This window comes from Lolium rigidum, chromosome 7, assembly GCF_022539505.1.
Source record: "Lolium rigidum isolate FL_2022 chromosome 7, APGP_CSIRO_Lrig_0.1, whole genome shotgun sequence".
Taxonomy (NCBI): domain Eukaryota; kingdom Viridiplantae; phylum Streptophyta; class Magnoliopsida; order Poales; family Poaceae; genus Lolium; species Lolium rigidum.
The window spans coordinates 60561079-60570155 of NC_061514.1; the positions used below are offsets into that span (position 1 = coordinate 60561079).

Below are 9077 nucleotides of genomic sequence, written 5' to 3' on the forward strand. Positions count from 1 at the left end.
TCGAGAGCTAGTGTCCTGGGACTGCGCAACCTCTTACCGACAACCTGGGATGTCCATTAAGCTCTTACTCTTGTAATCTGCCTCTTAGGAGGGTTGTAAAACTTTCTATCTTTTTACAGAAATGAAATGCAAAGAGTCCTTTGTGTTTTCTCGAAAAGAAAAAACAAGATATTTACGTATATGAAAACAAGCAGGGGCAGAGAGACCTTCTGGCAACCCTAGGCTCATCCAGCGAGTCTCCAACTCTCTTTTTTGTTTTGCGGGTCTCCAACTCTCCATTCATGATTAGTACTGAAGTTTGTAGGGCAAAAGCTGACCACCATCACAGCCAATACTTCTTGCCCAGCCTCCCTGACTGCTGGCTCCGCCACTGAAAACAACCGTTCATAACTTTCCAAGAAGTATTCATGTCTAGTTTGTTCCACGTTCTCGTGCTTTAGGTGAAAAAGAGAGCCCTTACAAGGTGGTCGCAACTCTCCTACACTCCATATGAACTTTGCACGATATTTTCAGCAATCTACTATTTCTATAGGCCAAAAGCCCGTAAATTCCAACAATTCCTAGCCTAACTACTGCAACCAAACGGGGTGAATGACAAACAACAAATCAATCATGGTGGGAGCAACAGATTATGTCGTGCAACTTTGAAGGCTGTATAACAGGTAGTACGAGATAAATGGCAACTGAAACACGCATTACAAGGTTTCTCAGTTTGTCTACATTCAGTCAGCTGCAGATATCACGAGAGATGAATGTAGCAGGCTAGCGGCAGGTTCTGATCGAACTCCAAAGGCGGAACATGGCAACTAATTGGTCAGGCAAGCACTGCAGGCTTTGCCCTGATGCAAAGTCTCCTTGATAAAACTAACAATGTAAAAATATTAGTTCGTTCTGCGCACCCATTGTTCCAACCGCAGCTGTTTCATTGGAGGGGCAACGTAGGGCTTGCCTTTGCGAGGGCACTTCCATTTCCCGGTGATCTCTGGTTCTGGGGCTCCTGCAACTTCTGAAAGATTAGTCGTATCTGATAAGGGGCTTCTTGTGTGATCTCGGGCTGAAGCATTCTGAGTCCCCAAAATTCCACGGTTCTCTTGCAAAGTCACCATCTCTCGTGCCCTTGAGGGCTTAGGGATTTTGTTTACCCTGCATTCCTCTATAGACTTCAGCTTTTTCCCGATGGCAATGAAACCATCTGTTGCAACCGTTGCTTCTGCTTTCCTATGATTCAGAGTAGACTTTGCGCAGTTGGTTTCATCTCCACCAGACCTTTCTTCAGTGAGAGCCGAACAGATACCACTATGATTAGCATGCAGTATGAGGTGTTTGATGCCAGTTTTCTCAATATCAGCTGCACCTGTACTATCAGAATTAGCTGGCAGTTTGCTGTGTTCAATGCCATCTTCAAGGAAACCTTCAGTATCTGCTGATAAACCTGTAGCACCACAGTTAACTGGCAGTCCATTGTGTTCGATCACCTGACCTCCTGGGAGATCTTGAGTTTTACCCAAACTGACAACGTCGCAATTCACCAGTAACTCGCTGTATCCGGCTGTGCTTTCATGGACGTGTTTTATATGAGGTAAGCGTACAGCATTGCTTTTTGACAGAGGCTGCACTGTATTTCTCTGTACAGCAGACTCCAGGTGAGTTTCAGAGTCGTTAGCTTTGTCAGGGTCATCAAAAAATCCTGCCCCAAACAAATCCCGCAGATTTCGTTTAGGTTTCTCAACATCTGCTAGTCCTTTGCTATGAGAATTAACTGGCAGGTTGCTGTGCTCAATACCTTCTTCTAGGAAACCTTCTTCAATATCAGCTAAACTAGTACCACCAAAATTAACTAGGCGTTTGCTGTGGTTGCTCACCTGACCACCTGGGGAGGTTTCTTGAGTTTCAGCTATAATAGTGCCGTCACTATCCGCCAGCAGCTCGCTGTGTTCAACGGCACCTTCAAAGTTGTGAGTTCTATTTCTTAAGCCTATCCAGTTGAAGTTAACAGCACAATTAACTCGCCCTTTGTTTTGGTCCATCTCCTGACCTGCTTGGAAATTTTCTTGAGTTTCAGCTATGATGGTTCTGTCACTATCCGCCAGCAGCTCGCTGTCTCCAACTGCACCTTCAAAGTTGCGCGTTGTATTTTGCAAGCCTATCCAGTTGAAGTTAACAGCACAATTAACTCGCACATTGTTGTGGTCCGTCTCCTGACCTGCTTGGGGGTTTCCTTGAGTTTCAGCTATGATGGTGCTGTCACTATCCGCCAGCAGCTCGCTGTGTTCAACTGCGCCTTCGTAGTTGCGCTTTCTATCTCGTAAGCCTACCCAGTTCAAAGTACCACCACAATTAACTGGCCATTTACGATGGTCGGTCTCCTGACCTCCTCTGGGGTTTTCTTGAGTTTCAGCAATGATGGTGCTATCGCTATCCACCAGCAGCTCGTTGTGTTCAGCTGCGCCGCCGTGGCTGTGCTGTCTATTCTGTAAGCCGATCCAGTTGAAATTGCACATATGATCCACCGCACTTCTGTGCAAAACTGACACCCCTGCATTTTCAGTTTGAGCAGCTTCATCACGGTCATCCAGAAAACCTGCCCCAAACAACTCCCGTAGGCTTCGCTTCCTTTTTGTGCCCTGTTCCACTGTGCTCCTACCAAGCTGAAGGATATCTCTTGTAGCAGAAACCTCACCATGCTCAGATCGGCTCCCAAAACAACCCCCCTTCAAAGCAGTGCCGTCATCTTGACTGGTGTCTTTCAGAAGTGAATGCGCAGGTAGCCGATTCTGGATAACAGCATACACACAGCACTCTAATTGGTAAGAACATACGTGGGACAAGGTACAAAGATACGAACAGTTTGATTACGATTTAGTAGATACAGATGAGAAAATATTCACCTCTAATGGGTCTTGGGTCTCGCTGCCGTCGTTGCCACCAAGAACTGCATCCAGCTCGGGGACCTCCGGCGACTCGTACTTGTAACTCGAGAACCAGTTCCTGATGTCCGGCGGCTCTGACGAAACACCGAAAATGACATTAGCACGCGTCAGAGATCTAAAATCGGCGGAACAGCAGCGGCTAAAATTCGTCAGGACGGTAAGAGGGGAAACTCACGAGAAGGGAACGAAAGGGGCTCCGAGCCGCGCCCGTGAGCCTGTAAGAACATCCAGATCGAGTCAGTGTGTCCCGGAGGACTGATTGGGCCGGGGAGAGGTAAAGGCGCCCTGCTCGCCTGCTCGGAGATAGGAGGAGCCACGAAGCGTACCTGGCTTTGCCGGGCGGAGTCGTCGGGGAGGCCAGCCATGGCAGCGGCGGGGGATGCCGGGTAGGGGGAGGGGAGCGACGGGCGGCTCCGCGAGGAAGAACCTCTGGTTTCGTTTGGCTTCTCAAAGTCGAGATTCGAAGTGCCCGGGAAAAATGAGAGGGAGCGCGCGCGATTAGCGAAAGCAAATTTCGACTTTTTGCTTTACCCGCGAAGGCTGGCAGGCTAGAAATAAATGGATCGCACGTAACAGTTCAGTAAGCTTTTTTTTCTCTAGAGTGCCAAAAGAACGTACCATTATTATACACTATATAAAAGCTAACCCCCTTTGCCGTAAGGATAGGACTTTGGGTACTGTTACTCCCTTCGTTTCATCCAATCAGATTTACACACGATAGGATTTTTCACTGTTCACGCTGGGTGGTTCCTGTACATGCAGGAGTTTGTTTGGGTTTCTTTCCTTTCTTTTTGTTCATGCAATTCCTATTTACCGGGAGCCAGCCGGTGGATCCACCATTTATGGGCCGGTTACATTCTATTTCTTTCCTGCTGTTTACCTTGGATCTCCGGTTTTGTCGGTCTTCACCGGCTGTGCATGATATGGTAATCTCCCAGTCTTTGCGTGAAGTTCGGTCCTGTTTGGGTAACGTGAATTTGTTTTGAGAAACGTGGCAGTTTCTAGATAGGCCACCGCTTAAAAGATATTTCTAGGCGTTCCTGGTTAAATCTCTACTTTCTCCACGTCCACACCTTACGACTCACCTCCCGCATCCTAGCCCCGAGTGGCCTCGCGCAGCCGGCTGAGAAACCGAAGCCGCCCGCCATGCTCCTCCTCCTCCTCCATTCCTCTCCGGACCATGACACCTCCACGGGCCGACCACTTTCTCCTCCGAAGTAAGACCCCGACGCCCATCCCCACAGTTCCTCGCTCGAGACAGACGGTACGACCAGGACGAGATCGATCCGAAGCTCCCCATCTCCCGTTTCCTAGGGTACTCCTAGGGTACACATGACCTCGCCTACATCTTCCCCTCCCTCTTCTTAACTTAATTTCTCCGATGTGCAACATCCTTTTATCTTGATGGATGCGGCATGCAGGCGCGCTAATGACCTACATGATTTAGATGCGGCGTGGGAGGTTGCTGGTCGCGGTATGGTGTGCTCCGGGGGCAAATCCATTATGTTGGATCATCCGTGCAGCAAATAGAACAAGGCGCACAATTTGCCGTCCGCCCGATTGAATCTGTCACCCCAGGTGAGGGGGTTTCCCCTGTGTACACCATTCTTCTTCCCTGTTTTTCCTTCCTTTTATTTCTTTTGTTGCTTCTTATTCTCTTTCTTTCATCAGCATTGATTGGCGACGATGGAGGAGCGAACCACTTTGTGGGCAACACCGACGTTGCGTAACGGTGTCCAGGAAGAGGATGGAGGGCGCGCTGGCCACTCCGCAGACAAGCCAACCAGCAGCACCGGCTGGCCGCGAGGACGGAGAGGTGGCTATCCGAGGGTGCCTTGCTGCTGTGAGCTGGCTGGATGGTCGGTTTATTTGGCTGGTGAGGAACCTAATTTTCTTGGGTCGTTCATGTGCTTCTGGCTCATGTCCATTGAGTTTGTTGCCCAATGCATCTTCTCCTTGCAGCTAGCAAGCGACATTACCGCCTAGGAAAACACAAAGAGATAAGCGAGCACAGGTTCTAACCGGTGGTACAGTTATTTGTTCCTACATATCTCTCTTTTTCTACCATCGTGTTTTGTGTAGGAGTTGCACACAGTGCCTTGCAGCTGTTTGTGTTTATGCCTAAATGGAGAAAGGAAATTTGTCTACAAAAGAGTGAGTCATGACAATGTTGTAGATGGTGTTTATTGCTTATTACATGTTCAGAATGCAGTATTTCCAATTTTTTCTCCACTATGCCAAGCTGTTGATGTTCACTAAGGGTCTTTTAGTTTGGTACTGGTTCTGCCCATCTCAAGGAAACCACATTATCTTTGATGTTTTTATGATTAACAATCCAGACTTCTAGAAACAGAGTCCAATGTCATATCTCCCCGGGGGCTCTTCTTGAAGGTCTGGAAGATACAGAAAAATGTATCGAGCTGGATACAACTCATTTGATGGGTTATGTGTGTAAGCAAAAGTTCAAGTCCTGATGCAGAATTATGGAAAAATATTTTACCTCAACTGTGAAAGTGCAATGGCAACATACATAGAGGTATCTTTCCAGTCCGCCTTTTGCCTTCGTATATTATAACATGAGCTGACCTTTCTTTTTGTTTGAATAGTTGTACGGCATGCGTTTAGAAGTCTAACTGCAGTGATTGTGGCCGTCAGCATTAAAACGACATTTTCTTCTTTCATGTTTATGTATGCATCCTGTTCATTTTTCAGTTCATTTTCCACTGAAAAATCGCAACTGCTTGATTTGAGTTTTTTGGGGTACCTTAATCGACAAAAGATTATTTTATCCTCGGAAATTTTGATCATACGTTTGTGACATGGGATTGTGTACTTTTTTCATGCATATGTTCTTCTGTTTATATCCATTTGATGCTGGAAAAATACTTACTTCCTGCAGGTCTTATTACAAATTTATGGAGTTTTCCTCCGTTGAGCGTATTGTCTTCTCCACAATTAACTAATGTCAGCTTTGCAGGTTTCTACGTATGACTCCTACATGTATGTCATATTTTTTTAAGGACCCCATCATATTGTGTTCATCCTTGGATATATAAGTTACCATGCATAAATGTATATTATTTTTGTAGTTGGCACTTAATAGGTTCTTTCGCGTGTTATCCGCACCCCACCATTGTAATTCAATGAAAGCTGGATTTGGTATAACTGATCAACAATGACTGTATCATTTACTTTGCTTTACTTACACAATTTGGGGATTTTGAACATATCTTTATTGCCAAGGATTATCGTGCCAGTTACGGTCATATATGCTATTATTTGTAACCCTTTTTACATGCAAACCATTGTATTTCGTTTTGACTGGTAATTTCACATTTCAGTTTATTGTTCTGGTTGTTAGGATGATTATGCTGATTCTGAAGCATACACTTCTCGATTTGTTAATATATGTTAATGCTATCCTAGATAGCCCTCTTCCCGTTTAAGTATCCCGGATCCTACTTTGCTTGGTTGTTTCTATTAAGCTGCACAGGCTGATGTCTGAATGCTTAAATTTAATTGGAGGACCAGGATCATGTTGGAGGGCTCAAGTCAAGAAATCGGCAGCTCACGGTTATGGTTACTCGGTTCTCAGGCTATCTACGAGAGCTAAAGTGACCTAACAAATTTCGTTTGCATGGGAAGGGCATATGGCCATTGCTTAGTTTTATGTACATTGTAAGGCAGCGTCCTGGCGGCTGCCTTCCCTAGCTGTATCATTTGTACTGCATATAATTGTGCATATTTAATTTGCAATGGATGGATGTGTCAAGAGTTGCCTTACTTTTTCCTGTTTTTACGTTGCAATTCCGAATGGAACACTTCCATCTGGATAATGCATTGTTTTAACTCGATGCTTTTGCAACTGGTACTTACAGGTTCCCATCACGTTGTTGCATTTGTGTTGTTTATTCTACTTCAATCTCTTCGAATTTCACCTACCAACTACAGTACTAACAAGTGGTTTCACCGGAGTGAACAAGATGACTGTATACTTCAGGGTATTACTACTGTTCTGTCTCTCTAGCCTTTGCTCAGCAGTCAGCGGTAATTATAATGACAGAAGCAAAGCTCTTGGGACACTAGGGGAAAATATAACATACCAGCCACTGACGAGTCAATCTATGCCTGCTGACGCTTGCCTTCTTTTCATTTGCCACTAAACAGTGCTCCTCCCTGTGTCCATGAGTGCTCCTGTAGCTTAATTTTCCATTTTTCGCTTCTTTCCAATTCATCTTAGGGCCTATAGTTTCTTCTTAGTTTTCTTCTGAATTCTTCTGAATTACTGCCTTAAATCACAGAAGGCACACCTGCAACTCAGTGTGCCAACTGCACTTGCATAGCTACAACATGTAAACAAAATTGGTAAGATAATAAAAGAAAATTCCCTTATGGGGCAGGGTTAGCTATGTTTCGTAAAATAAAATAGTACCTAACTTATATAAATAACTTCAACAGCCGCTACAATTAATTTAGAAAAAAGTTAGGCAAAGAAAGTTGACCTATGATAGATGTAATAACTATGAATTTAGAATATGAACATGATTACTTAACTACCTGTCCACATCTGCATGCATATATACTCCAGAATGCAAAATTGTGGACAATAGTTTATCAACCAGATAAGATAATTAACATGCACCATTTTAGATTGTATTTTGGTTTTATTACGAACTTCCTTTCTCAGCTTCTAAATAAATAATATACGAACATAAATCAACTCCATCAAATCTTTCTGTGATAGCAGACAGCCACAAGCTCATGACCTTAGCCTTAACAAGTTATGGTATCGTACTAATACAGTAAAGATAGCCAAATCTGACAACCCAACATTACCTTCTTTGTTAGTCGGTGGGTACTAAGAAGTAACCAAATCATGCAAGGTAAAAGGATTCCCACAACCAAACGGCAGCTGCAGCTTGGCATCCAGAAATTGCTAAAGATATTTCAATGCAATGCATTCTGGGCCAACACCGAAGCTAAATCAAGCACAAGATGGAGAAGGAAGTGAAACAGGACGGGACGTGTACCATAAAATCTTCCCTTGCTCACCCCATACGACTGGTGGTGCTGTGGCAATCCCGGCTCGCGAGACAGTTGTGGTCACGCCGACTCTCTTCCAACATTCGGCCCATCGGCGGCAAGATGAAAGGAGTCGCCGTTACCGCCGCAAGGATGCATGCAACTGTGCTGGATCAAGCTGCATCCGGTGTTCCGCTGCACCGCCAGGTGCTCTGCCGCCTTCGTCCGACCGCCGCTGATGGAACAGATCCTTAGCTTCTGGCGCTGCGCAGCCCCACCGGCACCGGTTGTGTGGCCGCTTTGCTTCGACCGAAGGCTGCAGGCCGTGAATCCTAACCGTCGGCTTGCCCTGACTTCTCCAGCGCCTTTCACTCCAGCTAGCACGGACCTTTCCCGTCCTGCTCGGATTAGGCGACGGGATGGCGCGGCAGGCTTTGTGGAGGCAACTCTGGGGTGCCGGCGGAGCGGAGCCAATTACAGGGCAGCTCTAGCAATTTGGCTACGAGCCTACGACATCATCAAATCGAGGGCAGCTCTAGCAATTTGGCTACGAGCCTACGACATCATCAAATCGAGGGCAGCTCTAGCAATTTGGCTACGAGCCTACGACATCATCAAATCGAGGGCAGCTCTAGCAATTTGGCTACGAGCCTACGACATCATCAAATCGAGGGCAGCTCTAGCAATTTGGCTACGAGCCTACGACATCATCAAATCGAGGGCAGCTCTAGCAATTTGGCTACGAGCCTACGACATCATCAAATCGAGGGCAGCGCCACCGCAAAGCTCGACAGAGAAAGCAAGAGAAAGGGGATTGGTACTTCGGGATGAACGATACTACGAGGGGAGAGAGGGGAGCTAGCCCGTACGCGTGTGCTGTGTTGTGTTGGCTTCGATTTTTTTTTTCACACCGACCCATCCTGCTTTTTCCTCCTTTCGAACTCGTTTGTGCTACCCTACGCCAGTTAGTGTCATCAACATGTGAAGTACTGGGTTCCAGATCAAATTAAAAAAAGTGAAGTACTCCTTGCTTATTGTGTAAATTATGAAAAATAGCCTTTGCCAACCCTTTGGCACATCCTGGGAAAAAATGTAACAAATTTTACTTATACAAAAGCTAAACCT

General features: G+C 45.8%; 1 protein-coding gene across 5 annotated transcripts; it reads right to left on the minus strand.

The window, feature by feature from the left end:
- Positions 1-670: 670 nt before the first annotated feature.
- Positions 671-8791, minus strand: LOC124671274. 5 transcript variants are annotated; one of them, XM_047207668.1, is made up of 6 exons: positions 7983-8791; positions 7034-7273; positions 3257-3373; positions 3106-3145; positions 2889-3004; positions 671-2774 (listed from the first exon to the last, which is right to left on the minus strand). In XM_047207668.1, the coding sequence occupies exons 2-6, from the start codon at positions 7163-7165 to the stop codon at positions 882-884; spliced, it is 2298 nt and encodes a 765-aa protein (XP_047063624.1). In that variant the 5' UTR covers positions 7166-7273; positions 7983-8791; the 3' UTR covers positions 671-881. The 5 variants fall into 5 exon arrangements, with proteins under 5 accessions (XP_047063624.1, XP_047063623.1, XP_047063621.1 ...); XM_047207667.1 differs by having other exon boundaries at positions 7034-7892; XM_047207665.1 differs by having other exon boundaries at positions 7961-8791.
- Positions 8792-9077: the final 286 nt, after the last annotated feature.